The sequence below is a fragment of the Filicampus tigris genome, chromosome 11, assembly GCF_054856515.1.
Source record: "Filicampus tigris isolate MCC_2025a chromosome 11, RoL_Ftig_1.0, whole genome shotgun sequence".
Lineage (NCBI taxonomy): Eukaryota > Metazoa > Chordata > Actinopteri > Syngnathiformes > Syngnathidae > Filicampus > Filicampus tigris.
In genome coordinates this window covers 16,805,940-16,832,564 of record NC_141227.1, presented here as the reverse complement: position 1 = coordinate 16,832,564, position 26,625 = coordinate 16,805,940, and the positions used below count along the sequence as shown (strand labels likewise).

At 40.6% G+C, this 26,625-nt stretch overlaps 2 protein-coding genes and 1 long non-coding RNA gene across 7 annotated transcripts in view; 1 reads left to right on the top strand and 2 right to left on the bottom strand.

The window, feature by feature from the left end:
- LOC147139950 (uncharacterized) overlaps positions 1-26,625 on the top strand; it is an 89,770-nt gene that overhangs the window by 8,533 nt on the left and 54,612 nt on the right. For both annotated transcript variants that reach the window (XR_015088582.1, XR_015088583.1), the window contains exons 3-4: positions 9,961-10,028; positions 24,409-24,558. This is a non-coding gene — a long non-coding RNA (uncharacterized LOC147139950). The remainder of the gene's footprint in view (positions 1-9,960; positions 10,029-24,408; positions 24,559-26,625) is intronic.
- Positions 696-11,530, bottom strand: synpo2la (synaptopodin 2-like a). 3 transcript variants are annotated; one of them, XM_086044606.1, is made up of 5 exons: positions 11,346-11,530; positions 5,685-5,836; positions 4,456-5,156; positions 2,358-3,490; positions 696-2,291 (listed from the first exon to the last, which is right to left on the bottom strand). In XM_086044606.1, the coding sequence occupies exons 1-5, from the start codon at positions 11,445-11,447 to the stop codon at positions 882-884; spliced, it is 3,498 nt and encodes a 1,165-aa protein (XP_085900732.1). In that variant the 5' UTR covers positions 11,448-11,530; the 3' UTR covers positions 696-881. The 3 variants fall into 3 exon arrangements, with proteins under 3 accessions (XP_085900732.1, XP_085900733.1, XP_085900731.1); XM_086044607.1 differs by having other exon boundaries at positions 696-2,321; positions 2,394-3,490; XM_086044605.1 differs by having other exon boundaries at positions 696-3,490.
- Positions 19,212-26,625, bottom strand: part of cdh5 (cadherin 5) — a 32,046-nt gene continuing 24,632 nt past the window's right edge. For both annotated transcript variants that reach the window (XM_086044608.1, XM_086044609.1), the window contains exons 14-15: positions 26,466-26,598; positions 19,212-24,552 (exon numbers count right to left, since the gene is read on the bottom strand). In XM_086044608.1, coding sequence (XP_085900734.1) covers positions 24,153-24,552; positions 26,466-26,598 — 533 coding nt within the window. In that variant the 3' untranslated portion in view covers positions 19,212-24,152. The remainder of the gene's footprint in view (positions 24,553-26,465; positions 26,599-26,625) is intronic.

Here is a 26,625-nt window from a genome sequence, read left to right as displayed (position 1 = left end):
TAGTCATCTTCTATTAACATCCTCAGGCTGTGGGTGTTCATGACTTAAACAATTTAACTTTGAATCTCACATACAACCAAAAATATGATCAAACCATTCATATATTTTTTGATCGCTGACCACATTCAGTTGTCTGTCCTATTGTTATCATACTGATCATTTCCACCTCTCCACAGCCTCTCTCATATCATAAAACCCTTTTATTAATGCTCACAGTAAGTCGTCCTTCCCTCGCACAACTTCATATAAAATCAATAAAATACACTCTTGTTCATCTGGGGTATTTATTTAATAAAATAAAATGTATGAATTGCACATATCTGTAAAGACCACACTTATCAGCTATGCCGTTGTTGTATTGGGAAGCTATGACTGATATATTTTAATATGAAGTAAGTGCACATTGTTTACTGGGACTATGGAGGGAGTATATTAATACCAGAGTGCCACAACAATAATCCATAGTGTTTAATAATTCCATAGTCGTTCTACAAATATTAATTTACATTTAGCATCTTGTATATTTCAAATTAGAATGCGATTGCCTTAATAATATACAGTACGGTGTGTTAGTATGGTAACCAATGTAAGAATGCATGTGAGTAAGCAGCAACATTAAAAGGATGAACACGTTGATGTCTAGAAGCTTGAACCAAAGAATTTAATATTTTATTGTGATTAGGGTTGCTTCTTTATGTGGGGGGAGAAGACATCACTTTACAAAACGAATTAACAACAAATCTATTAAAACATGCTTTGTGCTGTTTACCTAATTATTTGAGAAAACAAACAAACCAACACTAGCAGCAAAGGTAATTATAAGGACGAGTAAGTGGACAGCACACCTGGCCTTAGTGTTCTTGTGGTTACTTTCCAGTTATTTAAATTGCCCCAGGTCTCCACACATGAGGCTGAACACCCCGCTTGGTGGCAACAAAATGTGGTTTGGGTGCCTGAACTTGGTTGGACTTGAGTGGGGGCAACGAAGAACGTAAACTAAGCTCAGGAGCACTTTGAAACTGCTTGGCTGCCTGGAGGCCGGTGTTGTAAGACACAGGACTGTAATGTGTTGCTACAAGAGGCACAGGGTTTGGAGGAGGCATGTCAGATAATTTTGGAAGACTGGGCAATCCACCTATTTGGGAGGAAAGCGAAGCTGATTCTCTGAATGGGGCTAAATTGGCATATGGATTTGTATCACTCGGACCAGGAGGTGGAGTGGTCATATCAGAATGACTTATACGCTCTCCGAGTGTGGTGGCTGAGCGAGGTGCAATGACTTTGGGAACCAGAGTGGGAGCAGACATAGGTGTTGGTGTTGAGAATCTCTTGATCTCATAGGTACGAGCTGTTTTTACGGGTATCTGCTTCGGTGAAGTTAATGAGCTGCCCACCATTTGTGTATAGTGTCCCTGCCTCTGGTCGTGGCGAGAAGGGCTAACTGGGAGATTAGCAGCACTTCCGCTGTAGTTAAACATAGCAGAGTTGAGCTGGTAGGGCTGCCTTCTCATGAAATCCAGAGCTTGGATGCCCTCTCGGTGGGAGCCACCTCTACTCTTACTACCTGGCTTGCCCATGTTCCTCTGAGGCCCTGTGGGGATAGAAGGGGCTAAGAGTGGGTTATACCCAATGGGTGGAGGGGCACGCACATTGGAGGAGTATTTCCATTGAGAGGGAATGGAGGGGTTGGAGGAGGAGTTGAGGGGTGGTGCTGTGCCATGCAAGGACACTTCCTGTTGATAGTGGGTCTGTGGAGGGGCATCCACTACATACATACCCATGCGGTTCTGTCTGCGGGCAAAGAGCTGAGCCCCCTTACCCCCTGCTTGAGTGATCTGTGGGGCCTCCTGCAGAATCCGAGGCTTGGGTGCCACCGGGGGAGGCATCTTCCCTATGCCACCCACTGTACTGCTTCCTTCCTGCGAACCATCATAAAAATCTTCAGAGAATAGTTGGCTATGCTTGGGATGTGTGGCCCACTCATCAAAATTCTGCACCATTGACAACAGCTCAGGATTTGGTGAATTCTTCTTGACTTCTGGTACATGGAACATAGGTTTAGGTTTTCCACCGCGGCGTCGAGCCTCAAGTAAGATTCCTGTACGACCTCCTGGACCAGAAAGAGGGGTTGCAGCTATCGCTTCTGGCTCGGAGACCAAGGACAGCGGTGCTACAGATGTCATGGTAATTTGAGTTGGGCATGAAGGAACTACTGACACAACTGGAGGACCCAGTGCAACTCGTTGAAATGAACCATATGTTTGAGATAAAGGAGGTTTAGGAGCTGACAACTCCAAGTGAGGTGTAGCTGACACTATGGGCTGTGGTGCACCTGATACCATATGTTGTGATGAAGCTGAAAACATGGGCTGTGATGGAGCGGAAAATGTGGCCTGTGGTGGAGTTGGAGGCATTGGAGGCACATTTGCATATTGAACTGGATAAGCAGCAGTCATCTGTTGAGCTGTGTGTGTTGTCTCTACAAAAGAGGAACCGGTTGAAGGGTTTAGGATGACAGAAGCCTCAGCTGTGTGACTTACAGGACCAGAAGGTTTAGAAGAGACTGCAGGACCAGGGGCCAGCTGTAACATGACTGATGTAGCATTAATAGCCTGCTCTGGGACAGTGGGAAATGGCGGTGGAACAACAGCTGCTGAGGTAGGTCGCTGGTTTGTCTTTGTAGCAGATGGATTGAATGCTACCGGAGCAGTTGCGGCCCGGATAGTAATGAAGCCAGGTGTGAAAGGACGTGCAGTTCTGTTGAGAACATTACTGGCAGGTGCTTCTGGTATGGATGTCTCAACTGGTGGTGTATTGCCAATGATCATATCCACAGAGGCGATGGCTGGCCTGGGTCCCCCTTGCATACCCATTCTAACTGTTCCACCTGTGGCTTGGGATAGATCTCCATTAGACATGTTAAAAGTTGCTTGGGCTTGGTATACATCTTGCTGCATGGCTCTATTCCCTTGACTGTCTGGGTAAAACATCTGGGGTTGCTCATTTATAGCCTGTTGGACCACCTGAGAATGTGTCACCTCTGCCTTCTTGGCATGCTCAGCAGCTCTTTTCCTCTGCTGTTCAAACAACTGGGCACCTTTCCCCGTCGTGGCATTCAAGCCCGGACTCGGAGCATCATCCTCCCCATCCCCACGGCCCTCGACACCTGCAGTTGCCCTTTTCTCAAGCATATCCAAGTAGTCACTATCCCAAGTTGGGTCAGGAGCAGCCGAAAAGCCCTCTTCTTCCAATTCTGACTCGCTGCCAAGTAACATTCCATCTTCTTCTTGTGAGTCCAGATACTGATCCTCATCCACACTGCCAAAGCTTGTGAGGGTATACTTCTTGGAGCGCTGCCGCCTTTTCTTGAACATCAGCACCCCTTTTGAGTGGGGGTTAGGAGCGTCCGTCAGTAGGGATGCAATTGTTCTACACTTGCTTCTGGCTTCCTTTACATGCTTGTCCTGTGGCGTATCCCCTCGGTTAAGCTCTGTAGAATGGAACATCGACAACTATTAGTCGCAATTGTTTTCGATTGCACATAATAAACACACATTAATCAATTTATGTATCCTGTCTAAATACAAACGGGACACATATTACTGTTTAATATTTGATGGCAAGAATATGTGTTAATACTGTATATGCAACAGTAAAGGTCAGATATCTCTGAATTCTTTTTGAGGTCATCATACAAACCCGTCCTGAATGGCAGGGCTTAGCAGCCATCAATCATCTCATCTGCCACAGTAGCACTTCTGGAAAAATTCCAGGCAAAGCCTTAAGCTTCTCACATTAGCTGGACTGAACAATAAATCTGTGACTTAGTTAATGTATGTGCAAGCTGGCGGAAAGTTGCAAAGTTGCTATGGAAGTGAATGGAAGGGGACTTTAAAAGAAGTGTGAAAACATGCCCTAACTGCACTTTACAAGGTACAACATGAGCATTATTTTTTTGTTGTACTTTTTTACTTGATACCTTGGGCCTGGTACACGCAAAAAATATAATTGGGCTGTTTTTGTCACAATTTTGCCCATTTCAACCAAGGACGACAAATGGTAGGTTATCTTATTTTGTATTTTTTACAAGGTTATCCTATTAGATTATCCTGTGGTCTCAGCTATGTCAAGAGTGAATATGACCCGCTATATGATCTGAAATCAATCAAACTGAAAAATTTAACGTTTTAAATAATTACGACCAAAAATTACATGAGTGGGGAAGGCCGACAACTCTTGAGTTCAAAACTGTTTATAGTCAGATTTTGTTCTAATGTGTGGGACTGTAACAGATAAACACTCTTTCGGGACTTGAAAAATCCTTATGTATGTACCAGGCCTAAGACTGCGCACAAAAACTGTGCACAAAACTGGTGGTTAAAAAATTGAAATGCTACCAAATATGCTCTGTTCAGTGGTATATCATTGAGAGTGTTTATAGACAGCTGTACTTACTGGCTTGCTTGGCCTTTTCCATATAGGTTGTTGTAAGTTCCTCGTCAACAGGGTTATTCACAGGGCCCACCATGGGCACTAGCTGGCTACGAGAGCGCAGCATCAATGCCTCCTTTGCCCTCTCAGGGGATACCAGTGGCACATTAGCAAGCTCCAGGAAATCCTCCTGCTCTACATCCCGTCCCCCCTGGTCATCTGCTGATGAGATGATGGAAGATGTCTCAGTTGATGTCTGGGAGGACCACATTCCTGGAGCAGGGGGCTGGTAAATCAATTCCCTTCGTGCCATCCCAGGCAGCCCCCCAGTTCCACCTCCCCCATGTCCTTCTGACAAATTTGGGTAAGCCTGTGCATCTGGGGCACTGTCATAGCCACTCATCTCCGAAGTCTCCCCTCCTTCAGGAGAGGTCCGTCCCGTCGGTTTACCCATGTTGGAATTGGGGCTGCGACGTTTCTGACGACGCTGCCTCTCGTAGCCAGCCACGTCTGCATCGCTATCAGTCTCACCATAGTAGGCCTCACTACCAGGCGGTGATGTTAGGCCACTGGTTAGGGAGGATCGGCTACGGTGGACCTCACGGACAGGTGCTTGGTGGAGGCCTGTGGGTGACAGGGTCTGCACGGATGCACGGTACTCCTTGTCGATGCGAGGAGAAGGGGCACGGGTCACAAGCACCACAGACTGAAACCCAGCAGGTACTCTGGAAGTAGGAAGGTTTAGACTTTGTTAAATGATTGGAATGCCATAATTCAGGGTACTCAAGTCAGTCTTGATGTGACCAATTTTAGTACATGGGACTTGCTTCGCTGAAATTTACAAACGAGTCCATTTGACTGACTTTGCATTCATGAGACTTGATTTGACTTAGTATTGAACTAACAAGACTTGCTGTTTAAACCTGAAAATCAGCATTTCATGATTGTATGCAATTTGTTTTGTTTTTGAAAGAAATCTTTTTTTGGTGTGTGTCGTGTGCATGAACCTGGCAACATATCAGTAGTATTCTGTATGATACTGTGTACAGAGACTACATCATGAAACAAGTATCATGGAGGGAGCTCCAAAAAATATTGCATTTGGTTTAAATAATTGTGGGTTTTTTTATATATATAATATGGGAAATGACAATGGCAACTTGCAAGTTATGCAGTTCAAAGAGACTACAAAATGTGACATACTCTCACCACTGCTTCTTAACAACGGTGAACCAACATAATCATTTTCTCACCTTTTAACACGGATGTGTAATATCCCTGGGGAGGCATCTATGAGGACCATAGCCTGGGCATGCGATAACGCATCACATGGCTGGTCATTGATGGACACCAGCTCGTCCGTCTCCTTCAATCCGGCTCTGCATGCCTTGCTACGTTTACGCACCTGCATCGGATCAGATTGGACAAAATGACACTCATAACAATCAAAGTCAGTTCTCTTGTGTCCAAGTACAGTGAACGGTCATTTATGGCATCTAATTCCTGTTGAAGTGAGTTGGGAGTGTCTTGTAGTTCTTTGCTGTCCTCTTGTGGCATCTTTAGGCAATTAAAGGCTTTTTTTAGGGGGTGCCTCAATTACTTATTGATTTTTGCTATTCAACACAGGATCCTGCCAGAAAAAGACATTGTGTTTCCAGCAGGTGCAGTAATCAAACCTACCCACTGACATGCCATTGTAACAAGCAAGCTAATGTTTTACTGGCTTCACAAGTCAGTGGTTGGGCTGATTTAGCTAGTTGGCCGATTTCAAATGTTAAGCGTACATGGCAATGTTTTTGTCTTGTGTCTGCGGTAGGCCCATTCCCTGACAGCATTGCCTTGCTGTGAACATATGCCACATGTTGCCGCTCAAGTAGGACACTCATACACTTAACATTTGAAGCTTTGCTATTTGTGCCCGTGTTCTGGGAGGACCGTGGCAGTGTGCCTATCCAAAAGTGCCTCAGGTCCAATACAAACCATGCAAGTGAGCCCCATTATGAACAGATGTCTCAAGCCTTAACATTCAAGTTTCAAGCAATTTTCATGTTACCCTGGCGAAAATGAAGCAAGTGAAGTCAAGGCGCAACCAAATTTCAAGAAAGCGGTGTCACGTCATACAATCTTGCTTGGCCACTAAATATATTCGCATTTAGTATTGATGCTTGCGTTGGTTAACTATACTTACACATTCACAATCACATTGTTTTTTAATGGTTCCAAAACCACTCTCGCTGTTGTCTATTACTTTAATTTAATGTTTTCAATTAAACAAATAACTAACATGAAGCTTAGTTTATTTGATGACAAGCTATCGGTAAACTAAACTGTGACGTTAACATAGCTTACTTGTGTTTGTGGGTTTTATGTGGTCACATTAATTTAAACGTTATACAGTAGTTGTTGTATCTCGTATCTTTGATTTGCAAACCTTGCAGATGGTTGTTTTTTTCCCCTGTATTTCCTCCAAAACAATACAATCCTTGAATACAAATGTAGTACTCTTTGCAGCGCCCACCATGAGGTGACTCTGCATCATAGCATACTGAGGCGTTGCCATGTTCGCACACAATACATCCAAAATAACTTGTCAAGTCAGTGTAGTTCAAGTATAAGTCAAGTCAAATTTTAATACATTTCTGCCAAGTGAAGTCCCAAGTCGTAACATTGGTGACTTAAGTCTGACTTGTGTGAAGCCATGTGAGGTCTGCCCTTGTTTTTTCTCTACACATCAGGCTTTCATAATAATAATAATGATAAGAATAATATAATATGCAATAAACTCTTAATTTACCCCTTTAACTTTTAATTAAGGGTTAGGTTCAGTAATGGGTGGAATTTTTTTCTGAAGTGTCATATATCTAGATCTCTCTCAATGTTTGCTATAAATCACAATGTATGCTAAAAAAACAACGTATTGCTCCAGCTTTATAGGTGAAAATTAAAAGCAAAAAAATGGAAATATCTCAAAAATCTGATGTGCTAGAGAAAAAGTAAAAAATATATTGAGACCATCTGTGATTAAAATGTGTTGTTTACCAGTTTTATAAATTCAAAATGTCAGTGTGGTGTCGCTCGCACATACAGTAGCTACTGTCCCGACTGTATCTTTAGACTTAAAAAAGAATCGCCTGAGTCAACTTAATTACTTTTCTCCTCAGCTATTCTAGTTGTCACGTAAGGCAATCCCACATCCTCATTTAGCAAAGCCTTTTTCAAAGTGGCCTGCTTGTGGTGCAGAATATCAATGATTCATTCAGTCACCTTGCGGTCAAAAAGCGTAACTGTTCTGATACCCTTACAAGCCCACAAACACACACACAACCATGCATACACGGGAGCACGCCACTGGTACAGAAATACACGCTCACTCATAAATAAACACAAAAACGCGCACGGGCACCGGTCCATAGGCGCGAACTCAGCGCTCCCAAAACTCCAAACTGTCAGAGCTCTTCCACCTGTTGGCGTATATGACGTTTGACGTGACCATGCCTACCCGGCTCTCAGGGGTGAAGGCGCACGCCGATTTAGGAACAGAAGCAGCTGTCCTTTTGCCGTAAAGGTAATTTGGTGCCCCTGTCACTCGGTATAAACACTACAACTCAGTCATCGGGATAAAGACGAAGGTTGCAGGAGCGCATCACTTAATTAGGGATGTTGGGCAGCCCTTACAGGTGAAATTTCTGCATGGACATAAAATGCGCTATAAACAATCTTTGTGGAAGAACCTAATTTGACCTTTAAATTCTTGAATGCACTTGACCAACTGCTCAGTGCTTCAGTATTTTTTGCACAAATTACTGTTCTCTAACAAGGAGCTGAATGGCAATATTCACAACATGGATGAATCGACCAATTTCCAAGGACGTCCACTTCTACGCCTCTGTGACGCTTCCAGATTCTCTATACAGTATTCTGTTGAAATTTCCTGATGATATTCTGAAGGGCTCCAGACATTTTTTTTTTTTACTAGTAGCTAGGGTTTACAAGATTAGTCGACAAGTCACGGCTACGTCGGCGAGCAAATCTGTCAACAGCTAATTTAATAGTCAACGTCATCATTATTATTTTGTAATTTAGTTTGTTCTCTCAAAACTGCCTTGTCTCCTGCTGCTCTTGCTGGCCCTCTGCTCGTCTGTGATGCACATCCGGGTCATCTGTGATGTAAACAGAAGCACTGTGGCAGTGTTATGGCTACCAGGTGTTAGCAACAGAGTCCCAACGTTAGGGCGTATTTCAGTGGATTTAGCCTCATACCATTTCTGACAGGGACAGTCGTGTCTGCAAGCTAGCCTTAGTTAGCCCTTTGCACACCTAGATGTACTGTTGTTGTAACATGATGTCATGTTTGGTTATGCTAACATATTGTAGCGTCTACTATGGTTTGCGGAGGCATTAGTCAGTGAACTCATATTTATTAACAACTAAAACACAGCTATATAACCAAGTTTATTATAATATACATTACAGTGTTAAAAAAAAAATATTCGTTCTTATATTAAAGGATTTTTTTTCATGTGCGTACCTCATTTTGATTTTGTGTCAATCTAATATTTTTAAATCATACATGCTAGTTAAGAAAAGCAAAACCTTTTGGATTCATACAGGTGAATAAAAAACGATACAAGCGTTTACTTGAGCACAAATTTTCTCTAGCACAGTGCCTTTTCCTAATTATACTCATCTCAAATGTTATATGGACACAGTATCGCCTTCAATTTAGGTTGTACCATCATTTATAAAGATGTCAGGAATACTAGTACAAGCCGTAAAGTTTAATAAAAGATGAATGTACTATCATCTTAATTGTCCTTATTTTTATGTTGTGGTATGCCGTGATTTACACATGATCCGATTAGTCAACTAATCGCGACTACTATTAGCATACTGGCCCCTAACTTAAAATGTTAAGGTTGCAATTAGAAAATTTAGGGGCCAGTAGCCTCCCCTTGGAGAAAACTCTACCAGTCGCCACTCTTAGACTTTAAATTGACTTGCATAGTAAATATTCTAATTTCCTTTCATTTTCTCTGTATTATTGATAAAACTGAAACTGTGTGTTGAACAGAATTCACAGTTTATTGAACTTCTCTCCCTTAAATACATCAGCCACATGAACTCGCATTGCCACTCACCCCCAAAACAGTCTTTTTTCACCACAACAGTTTCTTCACGAACGAGTCGGACTCAGGATTTGTCTCCTGTGGGGACACTCGCTTTATTAGAAGAAAGTTAGCACCGAAAATCCTCTTCTTTGGCGTTGTTCATTGTTTTCAAGTGTTATGGGAAAACTGTGACTTATAACGCTTCTAACATACATTGGCCTGCCTTCTTCTTTGGCGTTTGTCTCCTGTCTTCTCCATTGAAGTTAATGTGGGTTGGCAAACCTTTGTCAAAGTGAGATACTGTTGATCAGTTGTTATGTGTTGCTTTGGTCTCACGATGTCAAAGTATGAACAGCATGATGTGGACGTCTATTTAAATAGCAACAGTATTAATTCTTTTTTTTTTTCTTCTTCCTTCCAGATTTTCCCTATTCGGCATCACATATTTGGATGATACAAGTGATCTACAATTTCAAGGCTCATTTCCTTGTAAGTTTTGACATAAGCTTTTTGAGTGGATATCCATCCTGACCCCAACGTTACTTATTTACCCGGGCTTGGGACCGGTCCTTAGTTAAAATGGCTTGACCCCCCCACACACAAGTTTTTAAAACCAGAGGCTTGAATGCCAATTTTAATTGAACGAGGATACGCATTGGTCGATACATGGATCAATCACTCGTTTGGATTTTTGCCATTCTGCTAGCTCCCTGTCAGGGAACATTAAGTATTGCAAAAAAAAGTTGCACATTCAACAGATTAAAGGAGGTCAAAATAAGTTCCCCCTGTAAAGGTTTTGGTGCATTTTAGGTTCATCCTGAAATTTCCCCCCAAATCTCATTATCACAGACATTGATCCATAGACCGACCCTGAACTTTATGTTCCTGTTAAAGCAGTTCCGTACTGAGAATGGCAAGTACAAAGTGCACAGATGTTTATTCATATTTATTTATTTTTTAAGCACTGAGCTGAAACGCACACCCTGGCTCACCTCATGACCCACCGCTTCTTGACCAAAAATAGAAACCTGCTCGGTCAACACTTGATAAAAAGCATGTTGCCGTTGAATCATTTGTGAGCATAAAAGCATTAATAGATGTCATACAGCTCATGTGACAGATGATGTCAACAATGAAATCCTCCTAAACAAAATCAAATGGTGGTCTTTTACATTTGATTTTAGTGCCTTCTGTATACGTTGTAGATAAATGTAGATTTGAAGCTAAAAAAAAAAAATATCCCAAAAAGTCAAAGTTAAGAACGCAGAAGACCACAATGCTTGCGTCGATGTGGAATCATCACACCATGCGGCATCTTAATCCCAACTTTACTGCTGTGATGAAAATGTTTCCATATAAATCTCAAGTAACGGGACGGCTTGAACTTGAGCGGAGTGATTATAGTGCCAATGGCATGTCCAGCCTATACAATGAAAACACATTAACAGTTGGTAAGAGGTTGACCTGAATCATAAACTACAACCTTACCCATTAAATGTTGACAAAGTCATTGGTATATATCATCCGCCAAGGTCATATTGTCCTTACTTTTTGTGCGGCTCGATTGACAAAGCTTCGTGGACATTGTGATCAATGTTTGCGTTTGAGTTTGATGTTTAATGCTCCATAAATAAGTGTTTAGGATGGATGCATAGCTCATATTGTCATAGTTAGGCCCCAAATAAGTCTGGGCTGGCAGGTAAGATTGTATGACCCTTAAATAATCCTACACAATTCAAATTTTCACTCGCAAAGCCTAAAATATCAACTTTTAAAAATGTTGATTGTCTGAGTGCCCCGTCTTACCTTGGCCACCTGTAGTGGTTTCTGGTGTTCCACGCCACCCTGCAGACGGAAGCCCCATGGCGCTCCACCGGACAATGTAATCAAAACTTCCTCCGCAACCATTCTGATGCTGGCTTTTTCACCTCTTTTTTAACGCGTCTTCTTTTTCCTGGATATGCTCCCGTTCTATATGTTTTTTTCTTTGCCTGGGTGGGGGCCCTCAATGCATTGGCCCCATGGTGAGCAGTAAGGGCCCCCCTCAAACACTCCAACCTACGCTTTGCCTGCCACACTGACCGTGCTCTGACATTTTTCTAAGTCCAGCCCAGTGGACGACGCTCATACCTGAACATACACGCTCACACACACACTCGCATTCACACACACTGGGGTGCACCCCGCCCCGACCGCCCTGGCTAAGGGTATGATGGGAGGGAGGTCCGCTTACACCGAGGAATGCCTTTCCCCAATTGAGTGAGGGACGGCTCGAGCACAACACTTGTCCTGTCGCTCAGACCAGCTGTATGCCACTGAGCTGCTGATAGCCCCTCCAAAAATAGCTCTCCACTACCTCTGCTGCTCCACTAGCTCCTCTTGCGGCCCGGGAAAAAAATTATTCAAGCAGGTTAACCCTAACCCTATGTCCGCTAAATGAGGGAAATCACGTCCCACTGACTACTTTGTCCAACATCTTTCTTAAGCCCACACATGCCTACTTGTTTTAGCCACCAAAATATTTCTGGTGGGCCACCATCGCGGTGGTTTCCATGCGCGAAACACCAGCTAGCTCTTGGGCTAACAGGCTTGATGTTCGTAAAAATAACTGATTAACTCGCAATTGTGCCAATGAAGGTGCTAAAGTTCTATATCGTGGGGGAAAGAGGACTCATGCTGGACATAGAATTGCGTCGCTGGGCGCCATTTTAGCCACGGCCCCAGAAAAATCAGGAAAACTGAAACAGTGAAAAGTTTAACGCTACTATCTCCACAACATACTACATAGTTTTCAGTCTTTGCACGTTTTCAGCGATTATCTTTTAACCAAAGATAATAAAGACATCTTTGAATCATACTTGGCCCGCAGGCCATACGTTGCCACCCCGGCTTGAATATTTTGTTGTTGATATAGGATGAATTACTTCATTGATTGCTGTGAGGCTGCTGTGGCATCCAGTCAGCTCCTCTGGGGAAGACGACATTCAACACTGTCATCATCAAGCTTTTGGGATAAATGGCGGATTGAGTAGCCAGCATAGCTTCGCTGAAATAAGTTTCCAATTTAACTACTGAATGACATACAGATGGGGACCATACTCACTTGTAGGCTACACAAATGCAAAGTGTCCGCCCGCTTGTTCTTAGTTCGATACTCGTGAATTCACCTATTGGCACATCTTTTTTTTTTTCAAAACATATCCATTATTTGCTGAAATACTAACCTATTTGCTATTTTGTGCTCTTTCTGAAACGCCCTAAGATTCTACACGATGGCACCAAAACCCCTTCTATTTGAAAAGTAGTCCCTCTACAACTTTTAGTAGACCATATTTTTACATTCTTACAGCACAACACCACTGAACGAATTTGGAAATACAGTACAAACGAATACAAACAAAACTTTTTTCTTTTTTTTTGCTTTAGATGTCGTCACTCCAATTAAAAAACGTGTTTTTTTTCCTTTTCTGTTTAAAACACAAACAAAATTGATTTTGTTTTTGTATGAAAATGAAAAACTATCAAGTTTGGAGATACATGTGTTTCACACAAGTTGGAGATATTTGTCGTTAAAAAAAAAAATAGATAAGTAAAACGTGGTTTAGTTTAGATTTAGATATTGTCAAAATTCAGAAATACACTGCATATATTACTATTAACATTTGTTTGAGGTGTTTGTAGATCATAAAATTATGGTGATGGAGTTTGCATGTTTTTCCCATAAAAATAAACCATTTGGAGATACGTGTGTTGGAAAAAAACGTGTTCTGTTTAGATATTGTAACTGCCAAATAAAAACCATGTCTCCAAATTTTGAGTTTTTTTTTCTTTCGATCGAAAAAAATATATATATACATTTTCGTTCTAAAAAAACTACATTTGTGATACATGCTTTTCACATATTAATCAAAAACATTGAGAGAGATCTCGATTCTAAAGCATGAAAATATGCAGGTACATGTTTTTCGCATAAAATAAAATTGTATTTAGGAAATACATGTAAAAAAAAAAAAACACAATTGTGTTTAGGGTTAGCATGTTATCTCCAATTTTTGTGATTTTTTTTTTTTCTTTTCAAACCACAAAGAAAACACATTTTGTTTGTTTTCGAATACAACTCAAAATCTATCAAATTTGGAAAAACATTTTTTCTACTGGACAGTTATGACGCTTCCTACTCCGAAAAACAGAATCACAGTATCAATTACATATACTGTACAGTACAGTATCCCAAGCAACGGAGAGTAGGCGCATATAAACATGACTGCTAAATTATGCTGTATTTTCCTTTGGGGCACGGACTGGCCTTTAAAGTGTTTTTATTTATATAGTATAGGGCTGGATTGCCCTGCAGTGAGGTTTATATGAACGCTGTGCTGGAGGTGACCAATGATAGCTGCTCCGTTTGGCAGCTCTGCTCTGCAGCTGTCTCCGCATCTCAGGATAGAAGCTAAGATCGGCCCTCCGGGTCAGACACTCGCAGGAAATGTCACCCCGTTTTCCCCACCATGGTGTCAGATCTAACGAGTTAAAGCATGGTCTACTTTACACAGATAAAACGCACTGGGGTTTGTGTCAGTTCTGCAGTTACACCAGAATGGAGAGAGAGATACACAATATCAACCGGTATCAACATCAGTTGTGCCTTTTCCACTGTCTTGTGGTCAGTGGTGGTACTGTACTTAAGTTGATTTTTTATTTTATTTTTTTAAACATAATGAATCCCCTGAGACTTTCTGCGGGTGATGTATGTGAAATGGAATTTCTTTTAAAAATACATTTAAAAAAGGGGAGGGCGCTCAAAGGCCATTTTTTTACACTGTAAGAATTGTATTCACAATTCACCACTTGATGTATTCACCTTGTTGCCACCTTATTATGTATAAATACCAAAAGGTGAGTTTAATGACTTAATAGCGTTTGTGTAAAGTGCTAGGGTGCATAAAATACTGCATATTTATTGACTTCGAAAGGTTCCACAAAAAAGTAACATTGATGATTTGCTATGTACAGTATCTTTTATTTTACTCTGTTATTCATAGATGTATTAAATTACATATTGTGTTCCACTGACCTTCATACACTGAAAAAAAGAAGTCCTTTGAATTGACTTAATTCTATACATGCACTAAATCAACCCATGGGTTAACACAGGATTAAAATGTGGTAATCTGGCATACATTATTTGACTATTCTTGAGGGAAAAGAGGGGACTTTGTCAGTTGACCACATTTTAATCATATGTAACCCTACACCACGTGATGAAATCAAGATTTTTCCTCCAAAGTTCAGCCTACTGTATTATTTCCCGGCTGTTTTTTAATTGATCAGTGGTTTGGATACATATTAGTACCCCTGATCCAGCTACACATGTTCATCATTGAAAAGTACAGCAGCCCCTCTGTGTGGCCACAAAGACTCATTACACATGAACCAGATTTGGTATTGTGCAACACTACAGCAGACATATTGTTGATCTTCACACATGCATACCGAACTGAACGAATCACCCCCCCCCCCCGCGCCCCAATTATTTGATTCTATTATTTACATTGACAGGGCGAGTCGATGGTGAAAATGTTGGTGCTGAATGCTAAAATCCAGTTTAGCACCTTGTTTGAATTTAGACATGCGCGAGAAGAGTATCTTAAGTACAGAATTTAAAAAAAAGGAACTTTCACTTTTGATAACTTGGCACAGCGGGGAAAAATGTGCAGTACCGCTACTTGTATTGAGAAGGAAAAAAAAATTGGACATGCTTTAAAAAGAATGTATTTTACCCAGCTTTACTAACATTGTGAACTGAATAATTAGCTGTAAACTTGAAAACGTTAGAAAAATACAGACTTGGATGCTTACCAACATCATATCATGTGTCCCATTCCATATATACTATATTGTGTGTGTGTATTTTGCAATGTAAGACATTTTGTCGACCTACTAGATTTGTTGCATTATTACTATGAAGTATTGCCATTATACATTATTCAGTGTTCATTTAATTTTAAATAATTTAATTTTAGTGTTGCCCAACAATGCCTCAAGTACAAATTAACCACAGGGTGGCACCAAAGTCACACGCAGTTGTTTGACAGTCCTCATGCAGCTGATGGCACACATACAAACACATACAGTGAATTGTTTTTTTTATTGACCATTTTTCATGGGTTTTGACATAGTACATGCAAGTCGGAATTTCAAGTTGTGTGCCTTCAGTATAGTACCATTGATGTTCTGAATTTAAAACAATAGCATCAGTGACACGGTTTTAAACCCTTTACACAACGGATATTTGAACACAAACGGTGATGCAACACATGTAGATACTATTACAATGCACAGGCATATATTCTTTATCCTTTGTGAAAAATTGCTAATATTACTGCAGTATACTAAGATAGTTGGGAAACTTTTCTTAGTGTGTCTCTCTATCTCCAGATAGAGCAACACAATGTCCATTGAGTTAAAGCGTAAATTAAGTCTTTACATTTTGTTTGATTATGTCAATTCTGTATGTTTTTACAAAGGACAATATTATGGAGTGCTATTTTTCTTAAAAACACTACAAAATTTTGTGTTGTTTTTTGGAAAGGCTGGAACAGATTAATGGCATTTCTTTCAATGGGGAAAGATAATTGGAAATTCAAGTGTTTTGCATTACAAACGTGGTCGTGGAACGACTCGCGTATTTCAAGACACTGGGTATACACAATCTCATAAACACACAGGCCAATGTTTTTGGCATCATTTCCTGCTGAATGCATGTTTGTTTGGCGCCAACAAAAGGGGGCAAACAAAGAGGATGAGAGGACTACAAAAGGGATATCCTCCTTTTCAATGCGTTTTGTCCTATTAGCCTCTGCACGCTAACATCCTGTTAGCCAAACAGCCAGTGGCGACCATTGTTGACTGCCCTGTCTTTGTGTGTGCATGCAGTGGAAAGTTGGACATTTGATCACGTTCCTCGGAACCTCTAACGGGCAAAACCGCAGGGTGTTAACGCATGTTCAACATCAGGTTTATTTGGCCTTTTTTGTGATGGTTGACTGCAGCGTCACGCCAGCACGGCAATACGGCGGCGGTTGCGGGTCCAAGTGGCAGCACTTATGTGTAATCCTGCACATAAACGCGGGATGACATTTTGTATACCTGGTTAGCCGCAGACAAAACACATCTGTGGGACTGGGCCAACTAGGACACCAAACAAAAAGACGGCCAAATGGGCCAGAGGGTAGTGCATGCAGTGTTTGACCTAAAAAGACAATAGACAACATTTTTGTGTTTTTCAGGACAGTGATTCCCAACCACTTTACTGTGTGTTTTTCCCTGTCATTTTTATTAAAAAAATATTTTTTATTTACAGTACAACAAATACAGTGAAATATTGCTTTGGTGCCATCTTGTGGGGTCTTGTAGCCCAGGAACTAGTGAAATTAGGACAGCTGCTTCATTTAGTCAAGCCTTTGCCTTGTCTAATAGATTAAATAATGCTTGCGCCATCTTTTGACATCCATGAGACTGATTGCAAAAAAGAGCACATCTGTACCATTAATATGAGCAACAGAAAAGTCGATTAACTAGCCAGTCTCTCAGTGATAATTTTAACTATATCTGAATTTCCACTATGTCTAATTTTGGAACCAACTTTTGCCTGAGCGTGCCTTCACATTTCCACGCTCCAAAAGCAGCTAATAAGGAACTGGGATGCTTTTTTTTGGGGGGGGGACTCCACAGGCGCCAAATCATCCCTGTCATCATTTATTCAAGGCGAGGAGCTCGCTGGGAACACGTGACAGATGTCTGCAAGAAGAAGAAGAAGGATGGAGGGGGAAAAAGGCGCATTTGGTAAACATGGCGCGGTAGCTGCTAACCGCTATGAAAGACATCATTCATCCTCTGACACGATTACGCTGTGAATAATCCCGTGAAGGCCGAGAATCAAAGGCAGTCGGGAATACGACGCGGGACGTTGACATGACCACAGCGTGTAATCCACTCACAACACGTGCTGCATGATAGCATTGGGATGCCGCAGATTGGATGATGCAACAACAACATCAAAATCAATAACATGCTTGCATTTGATGGTATGAACAACTTGAACAAGAGATGATAGAATCGACATTACATATCTGTAATCTGGTCGACTGAGTAAATTACACTATCAAGAGTCCTGTAATATGTTCTCTGCGAAGATGCTCACTATCTTAATTTTACTTAGTCTCACAGTGATATGAATGTTGTTGTATCTTGCTAACATTACCCCTGCGGAGGTCTTGCTCTCAGTTAATTATATGACTACCGTTGAGTTGTGGCTTGTTTATTACCATGCAGACCTGGGAATTCCGTCTCAGGGACGGAACAATATGTCTGTCCTGGAGGGACGCCCATTTTGTGGATGGACGCTTTCTTTCTTTCTTTTTTTTTTGGCTGCGGCGGATCGACGTGATGTAAGGACGGAACCGCTTTAAAAGGACAAGAATGCAAAAAATGGTAAAGTGCCCACTGCCCAGCTCTGTCATGGTGACAAGTGCAGAATATGCTAACCGTTATCCCTGTAACATTTATTGCTCAGGATAATTAAAAAAAATAAAAAACATCCCAGGCGGAATTTCTCAAAGCGTTTGAAAACCAACAAAAATAGTAGCGATGTGTTTCACAACACATCAATTGTCCAGCGTTCGTGCTGTCCAGCATTTAGTGTTGTCCAATTGTCACCTCACCAATCCCCTCATAATTGACCGGGGTAAGGAGTCTCGATGTCTCTGAAGCATATTACCGCCACGTATGGATGAAGTGTTGTTGGCAATGTCGTGCACTTGACTTGAGTTCTTGCAGCTCCGAGCTGTCTCGCGTTATCATTTCAGCCGCGAAACAGCACATTTAGCTAGTCATTTGGAGGCCCAAGGCTAACAACAGTCAGAGGACACATGCACAGACCAAAACACACACTTGCACACATTCACACTGATGAATAGATTAAGAGATAAAGATACAGGTACACAAACACATGGACAGAAACACACACTCACAAATGCACGCACAAATACACACTCTGACACAAACATGACAAACACGCACGCTAACACACACCGAGACACAAACATGCGTTCACACATAGACAAGCACACACAGTCTCGCTTGCAGTAACTGAATGCTGTTGAAAGGTCAAAAATGTGTCACCAAAGTTCACAAAGTTCAAATCCCCGCTGGGGCTTTTCAGGGTAAAAAGAAAAGAAAACATTAAGTTTTGTGAAGGTAAAAACAACCCTGTGGTGGTTTGTCGCTCACACGCCAACGTGGTATAATGTGATCCAGTTCAATAGACCGTAGGGAAGAAAAAGTCTATGAAAAAGTGAGTGTGGGAATACTGTACTATACAGTACATTTTTTAAGAACTATTCAGTTGTATTTCACTTTTCAGTGCTGTACATTCAGTACAATTGCATTTAATCTGTAAGAACGTTTTGAACATTTTAGCTGCATTTTTTTTATTAAACTCTTTTATGCAATACAATTTAATTGAATCATAGCATTATTAATAACCCATAATGTTCCCCCTTTTTAAAAAAAAAAATCAAGCAACATTTTGTAAAATATATAAGTACAGTATAAATATAGGAGTATAAATAAAATATATAAAGTTTATTCAAGCGTCACTCACCAGATGAAAACATTTCCAAAGTTTATTTTTTTTTATTGTACATTTACAAAAATGTCAGGTAATAAAAAGTAGTTTGCTATACACAAACACACCGTAAAAACAATAATATAATAGAAAAACAAAACAAAAGATCCAGTATTATTTTCTTGACATAATGAAGGCACACAGCTTGTCTATTTACAGAGCAAAGAATATACAGGGTTTTTTTTTTTCAAATGATTTGTGAAGTTCATCACCTTACACTCAACAGAATTTAGTGGGACTTTGTACAAAATTGCATGGTAACTAATATGATACCTTCACATTTGGATCAAACAATTAAATCAAATAATGTTATTGTAATTGCCAGTTTTTAATTTAAAAAAAGTAAGGGTATAATCCAAGCATTTGCTGTTGCTGGGAAAATGGTAAGTAGCACTTTTTGTACAAATTCTAACTAAATCAGAATTTATCAAGAAAACGTTTGCACTCATCATACATCGTCATCATGCTTCTGGCGATTTACCCTTTTTCTGAAAAAGTGAATTCATAATTGACTAAATACAGTTTTTTTAGAAATAACAATTAAAAAGACCACAAGGAGAGGCACAATTTTTTGTGTTTTACATGTCAAAGTCTGTCAGTAAAACATGATAAATATTGAAAATAAGTCATGTTTTGAAAAGTAGCACACAAACACATACACTCACACACACTCAAGTTCATTTTTTGTATCCTAACCTGAGACACACTTAATTAATCTAAACATATTCAGCATTTTGGCCAAAATCACAATGACACACTTGTTTGAACGTAAAGCAAAAAATATACTTTAAAATAAAAGATTGCCAATAATTTCAATGCTACCCAGGTTTGTAATATCCGCTGTTGCCGTGACAACCCCCAGAGACGACTTGTATGGTCAATAACACTCGAGGAGTGAAGACGTGTAAACATGTCTGAAAATATAAGAAAAAAAACATTTCATTGGATGTACTTGTCTCTTTTTTTTTTGTCATGTCGACTTTTTTATTTTTACACATTTTGTTCTGTGCCAGCGAGAGAAAATGGCTGGCCAATTTGTCCGTCTACACTTGCCTCTTCAGTGCTTAAATTGGCTGAAAAACAAATCATCATCACCCCGAGAGAGAGCACACAAAGCTCCATGCGGTAGATTTTCCAGCAAACTTAACATTTGGCCAATTTCTTCTAAAAGTAAATACTCTAATGACAGACGTGGACAACAGGCAAAATGAATGCCTTACTCTCTAGTCAGTGGCCATCTTTTGTTATGACTCAAATGTAGAACATTTGAATTGTCTTTGCACAGTGAGCCTGTGCAATGTTTAATTATTATCTGTTGCCGCTTGTGTGTTTTAAGTAGCAGTTGTTTAAAGGTTTATTTTTGCCATAAGATCTATGCTAATTTCCATTTTCTGTCTATGGCGTTTGCATTATATGTTAGCATTAAGCTTACGGACATTCGTTAGATGAAATATGGTTTGGTTGAACATATTGGTGTTTAAATGGATAATGTTTAGTTCTCTTGTTGTATGTGTAGCTACCCTGTCCGTGTGTAAACTAGCATTAAATGTATACAGCATATGGTTTGTTTGTTTAAATATACAATGTTTAATTGCTGGAAACTATTTCATCTAAATTCATCTGAGAGCTTGATTACGTTCCTTGAAATTTGCTGCTGTTTTGGTTAGCAACAGAGTTCAATTGGGCTCAGTTATTATTTGATATCACACAGAGAACTATTCATTTTAACTTTTAATTATATGAAGCATGTTGTATGAAATGCGTGATAAAAATAAACTTGCCTTTTCTGGTTTTCTTGAACATACTAGAAAGGCATATACTCGATGGAGGTATTTACTTAAGTGGATAACGTTTACAGTGAACTCTTTACGAATTAGCCCCCCTCTTTAAAGGTTTATAATTGCCTAGAAATGCCACAACATTGAAGCAAAGCACAACATGAAGTTCTTCAATTGACTTCAACATAGTTCCCTGGCACCAAGAGGACACAAGATGGCACCAAATTCAATGTAATTGGTTTCATGGCCATTCATTAGAGGAATGGCCATAATTTGAGGAAATTGGGTTTAATGTTTTCTCTTTCTCAGTTTAGTTTCTTTATGAGGGAATACAGAGAGTGTGAAATTCTGCAAAATTGTTGTTTTGTGTCTAATAACAAGATCAACAACTATACAATTATAAATATTGTGAAGTTTCTTATTGTGTGGTCGTGACTGAAAATGTTTCAAATGGCCTCATTGTTCTTGTCTTCTTTCTTAACCTTCAACGCCGCAGTCTTCCGCTCCAAGACTGTTTATCAAGCCCACTGAACAGGAAGTTCGGACAATGTGTTGGACCGCCGGGGAGACAACCCCACACCCCCTGCCTCCCCCGAACCCTCCCCCAGAAGGACAGGAAGTTGATCTTAGCGCTGTTTAGCTTAGCACTGATTAGAGGGAGGTTGGAGGGAGGACCGAGTTCACACGTGAATGCCAACGGGAAAACGCAAAAGTGACTTCCGGCTATTGTGATGGCGGCCTTCCAAGCAAGAATAGCAATAAACAAAAAGACATTCTTCACATTTGAGCGCAGACCTCCACCAAGGCTAAAAGACAACCTCCTTCTACATTTGTATTTGTATTTTTCTGAAAATAAGTCGCACCGGTCAAAAATGTGTACCAGTATATGTATACCTGTATATATATGTCGAAAATGATTGCTTAGTTGTTAAGGGTTAGAGTCTTTTGATTTGGCCAACATCTCTCAACAACTCTATTATAAATCCATTAGTATTAAGCCTTCTCAAGAAATTCCACTCTTCTGTTTTATGATTGGTTAAAATGAGTGAAGAGTTTGGCCCGGTATCTTTTTACTACAATTAAACTTCTACAATTTATATTGACTCCATGGCTGCACTAATCTTAATCTCTAACCTAACACCTTCCCAATTCAAACTTTTTGGGAACAGTCCACTGGCCTTTTGTTCTCACGCCATTAAGCCGTTGTCTTTTTTTATTTATTTATTTGTTTTTTATGGATGTGCTTCCACCAGCTGCCAGTGGCCAGAGGGATGAGAGGTTAAAGTAGTTGAAGCACCTCAGAGCTGCTGTGTGCTTCCTGAGTTGTGCGTGGTGAGGAGGCCTCTGAGAGTTGAGCTTTCCTCACCAAACAATGAGCGTGATGACGGCTGGTGTCAAACAACAAAGCACGGGAAAACCGTTTCAGTAATTGTGCTGGACTCTTTCCCACCACTCGATTTCGGCATTTTTCTTCTCTGCTTGCTCGCAAAATGGACCAACTTGAGTAAAAACTAAAACAAATTTTAATGAGAGCAAAACTACCAAATAACTGTAGCTTTAACTTTTATTCAAGCTAAAACTTATTTTCTGGTGCTTTTTTTAAAACTATAAAATGCCAAAAGTTAAACACATGGGCACAAGTGGTTAACAACACCATGCCAAACTCTTAAATTTGCATTTAGTTACCTGATTCACATTCGCAAATTCGCCTATCCTCAGATTTTTGGGGGGCGGGACCTATCCTTCCTTGTATGCAATAACAGTCGAGGGCATCTAGGTACCAATGAACTATGTTGAACTGAGTTGAGGATCATTGTTTGGACAAAGGTAGTCCTTTGCAGCTATCTTGTGGCATTTAAAGGCAACTAGACCAATGCCCCGTCAGGAAAATGACGATGCGCCCATTTTTACGGCAAGTACAGACTTACCAAATAATCAGAAATCAACACTGCCCCAAACGAAAATGGAGTTACACTCGTTTTTAGGCCGAGTGCACAGACGCTAGTCTAGCAAAATAGGGCCCTTGATGGCAAGCACGCATGAGGTGAAGCAGTAAAAAGTTGCTCTTAACTCTTAAAATTGCAATACTGATTACTTGTCAATATTTTTTGTAATCCACCCATGATGCAGCACTGTTCAAATTACATGAATTATACTATAGCGCTGGTACCACTTTATTAGGCACACTTGCATGATCCAGTAGTTACCACTGATAGCTTCGATCAAAACTGAGCATGATTGTCTTATTAGACCCCATTAGATTGGGCTGGTGTCCCTAATAAAGTAGACATTTTGTGTTTGTGTGTGTGTGTTTGTGCTAATGTATGTGCGTGTGTGCATCTGTTTGAATACATAAAAAGTACAACATAAATAGAAGAAAACACGCCATATAATGCGCTCGGGTGTTAACTCTAATTGGCTCTTATTGCGTCCTTAAATCGCAACTTTGTGCTCATGCGGCCACTCCTCTTTATGGGACATCCTTCATTTGATTGGATGAGACGAATGAAGATGAGACTCTCCAAGCTCTGTCTTCAGAAACAGGGGTGCTATCAAAGTCGACTGTTGTTCCCATTCATGCTCAAGTGTGTTGTCGTGTTGGTGTTTTTATGGCTGTTGTTGTAGACAGTAGGCGCCAGGATACTTCCGGGTGGCAGAAAAGTGACATGATCTGAAACTATGACAAAGACTTGTCGTGCTTTGGGATTGTCCCGGCAGATTAATCCAGTAGAACCAGTGGGTGAGGAGAATAAATTGAGTGGATGCCGTAAATATTTATACAGAGAACATTGCAAGACTGCCCAGAGGCGCAGTTGCCACTTCTAAAGGTACAGACTAGGAACCAAACCTCCATCATCAGTTTTGTGGAAGCCATTTTCTCACAGAGATATATAAAATGTTAGGTTGGGTTGTTTTTTAGTATTTTAGCAAAACATAATGGCTAGCCTGCTAGCTAACGTCAGCTCTACAGTGGACTCTATCTTACCATTAAAAAAAAGTCTGTCATTAATCAGAGCAACAGAAAGGTCAATTCACTAGCCAGTTCTTCAAGCATCATGTTAACTGTGCCTGAGATTCCTTGCCTCATGGTGCTATCTGAGATTTTGCCACCCGAAAGTATGTGTGGTGTCATGGTGAAAAGGTCAACTAGTGGTAGTAATCCGAGTCGTCCACGCCGTACAGCTCAGCCAGGGTCCTGAACCTGGGGCCCCAGTCGCTCAGGAAGTCGTAGTCCGAGTCTGAGCCGCCACTGGAGGAGCTTCCCAGTGAGCTAAGGCTTCCCGCTATGGACTCGGGGCCCTCATAGCCGTAGATGTGCAGCGTGTCGTACGGGAAGCCTTCGCGGTCGTGGTCCGCGTCGTGTTTCTTCACCTCGATCATGGCCGCCATGTCGCCCTTACAGGTGGAAGCGGGCTGCACTTGGTGCTGGTGATGGTGTGGCTGGGACTTCTGGACCATGGCGTAGAGAGACGGGTGGGGGAGGCAGTCCGGGTGGCGGAGGAGGGAACCGTCGTGGAATGCTGATGTCAGTATGGAGACGTCGTAGCTGCAGGTGAGAGAACAGTGCATGTTTAGTATTTAAGGTGGAGGTTTCTTATTTTTTCCCAGATGGATTTTTTGAGTTTTTCCTTGCCCTCCTAGGGGTTAAGATCAGGGGGTGTTGTTAATATGTGTTCAGCTAAGGGTATTTGAAGCCCTTTGAGACTTTATTGTAATTAAATAAATTTGACTTGACTTGACTATTTAAGGAGTCTAATGGGAAATAACTAAAGCTAAAGCTAACAAGGTTTGAATTGGGCATGTTGCTGTACAGTTGTTAGTTGCTGTAGTGATAGTGAATAACACCCTGAAAAGAGGTAATGATGGTCTGTGAAAAGTGGACATTTGGTCACTCAAATAAAACCACACAATAGTTAATGATAATGATAAATTGCATTGATTTGGATTGTCTAAAAAGTGGAAATTCGGGAAGAAATCACACATGTAAAATTTGGGTGGTCATGTTAAATTACCGTAACTCATTTTTTAAAACTGGACAAATCTTGGGAAAAGAAGATTTCTGGTCATTTTGTTCAAACAATCCAATCTTAATTTGAGATTGCCATATTGTAATAATAACAGTAAGTAACATTTGGAGGGTCCTAAAAGTTGGTATGTCCAGGGAAAATAGGACATCTGGTCATTAATGTAAAACCAATCGATAGTCCCCCAGGAAACTGACAAATATGGTCATTAATAGCTCTTTGTTGGTACCAAAAACAGGACATAGTTGGGTAAAAGCGGTTGTTGTCTCAGGTTAAACAGTCACAGTCCACATCAGTGGTCCCGAAACATGGAAACAGGAAACAGAGGCCATGGTAAAACAGTCAACGCGCTCGGTTATCTTCAAACATGCGGTTTCAACAATAAAAATCAGTAAATCCGTTTTCGACTGTCCCTGAAAGTGGATATATCTTGAGAAAAGAGGAAATTTGGTCACTCAGGTAAAGGAATCAATACATTAGTTGAAATTGGAAGATATGGTTGCAAACCTTGAACATATTAAGTGTTGGTTTCCTTTGTTTCTTTTGATAAAGGTTTACTTTCCATTGTACCCTTTCCTCAAAAATGTATATATATCCCGATGAAGGAGGACATCTGGTCACCCAGGTAACACAACCAACACGGTACGCAGTGACTGAAGAAAACACCCAATGACAGCTTTGAAATAACTGAAACAAACTGAACATAATTGGCCGATAAGGATAGTGACGGTGATGCTATTTGAACATTAAACATGAGCAATGCATTAAGCAGGCGCCTTTTAATAGGCTTCACATTAGATTAGATTCAGATTACATAAAACTTTAATGATTCCTTTCAGCTAAACTGGGTCACTAAATGATAGGACGCGGCAGAGGGGATAAATATTGCAAACGGAGGAGGATTAATACGCCATGCGGCTTTTCTTCAAGTACAATGTGTCTCGCGTGACCAAGTTGCCAAATAAATATTGATACGCCCAAAAAGCTGCATCAAATATCATAAAAAGTGGCAATACTTTAACCCTTGCATACTGTTCGGATGAAATGTACCCTGTTTTCTTATTCGACAGCAATAAAAATACCTTAAATGTGATTCGTTTTACCCCGGAATTTGAGATATTTTCCTTTAGTTTCTCAAAATACACACATAAAATGATAAATAAAACATGTTTTGTGTGTGCAAGTACCAAATTCCAAGAACTTTGTGTGTGTTATCAGGTAAAATATAAAACACACATTGTTGCCTTCATTAACCAGGAAGTAAATGTTCAACACTTCATGATTTTCCTAATTTTGTTCTTCCTTGGCGGAGGTCTGCGTTCAACTGTAGTGACATGCTAGCTAGGGGTCTGGGGTCCTCTTTTAGGACCGTCAAAAATTGTTTGCTATAATGAGTTCTATTTTGTAAGACGTGGAGGTTTTTGCATCCACATACCCGTTGGTGTCCATCTCGCCTCCACCTTCCTCGTCGTAGGTGACAAGTTGCTCGTGGATCTCGCCACTATTCTTCATGCCGGCCAGCGAGTCTTTGTGGTAGCGCTTCTTCATCACGAATAGGATGACAATCACTGCAAAGCACACAAGCCATACTTTTC

What these genes read in the sequence shown, in the direction of transcription:
- synpo2la (XM_086044605.1), bottom strand. Translation starts at nt 11,447, where the DNA reads ATGGTTGCGGAGGAAGTTTTGATTACATTGTCCGGTGGAGCGCCATGG. An exon ending in TTACACATCCGTGTTAAAAG is followed by an intron (nt 5,157 to 5,684) that starts GTGAGAAAATGA and finishes TCCTACTTCCAG; the next exon opens with AGTACCTGCTGGGTTTCAGT. An exon ending in GGAAAAGGCCAAGCAAGCCA is followed by an intron (nt 3,491 to 4,455) that starts GTAAGTACAGCT and finishes TCCATTCTACAG; the next exon opens with AGCTTAACCGAGGGGATACG.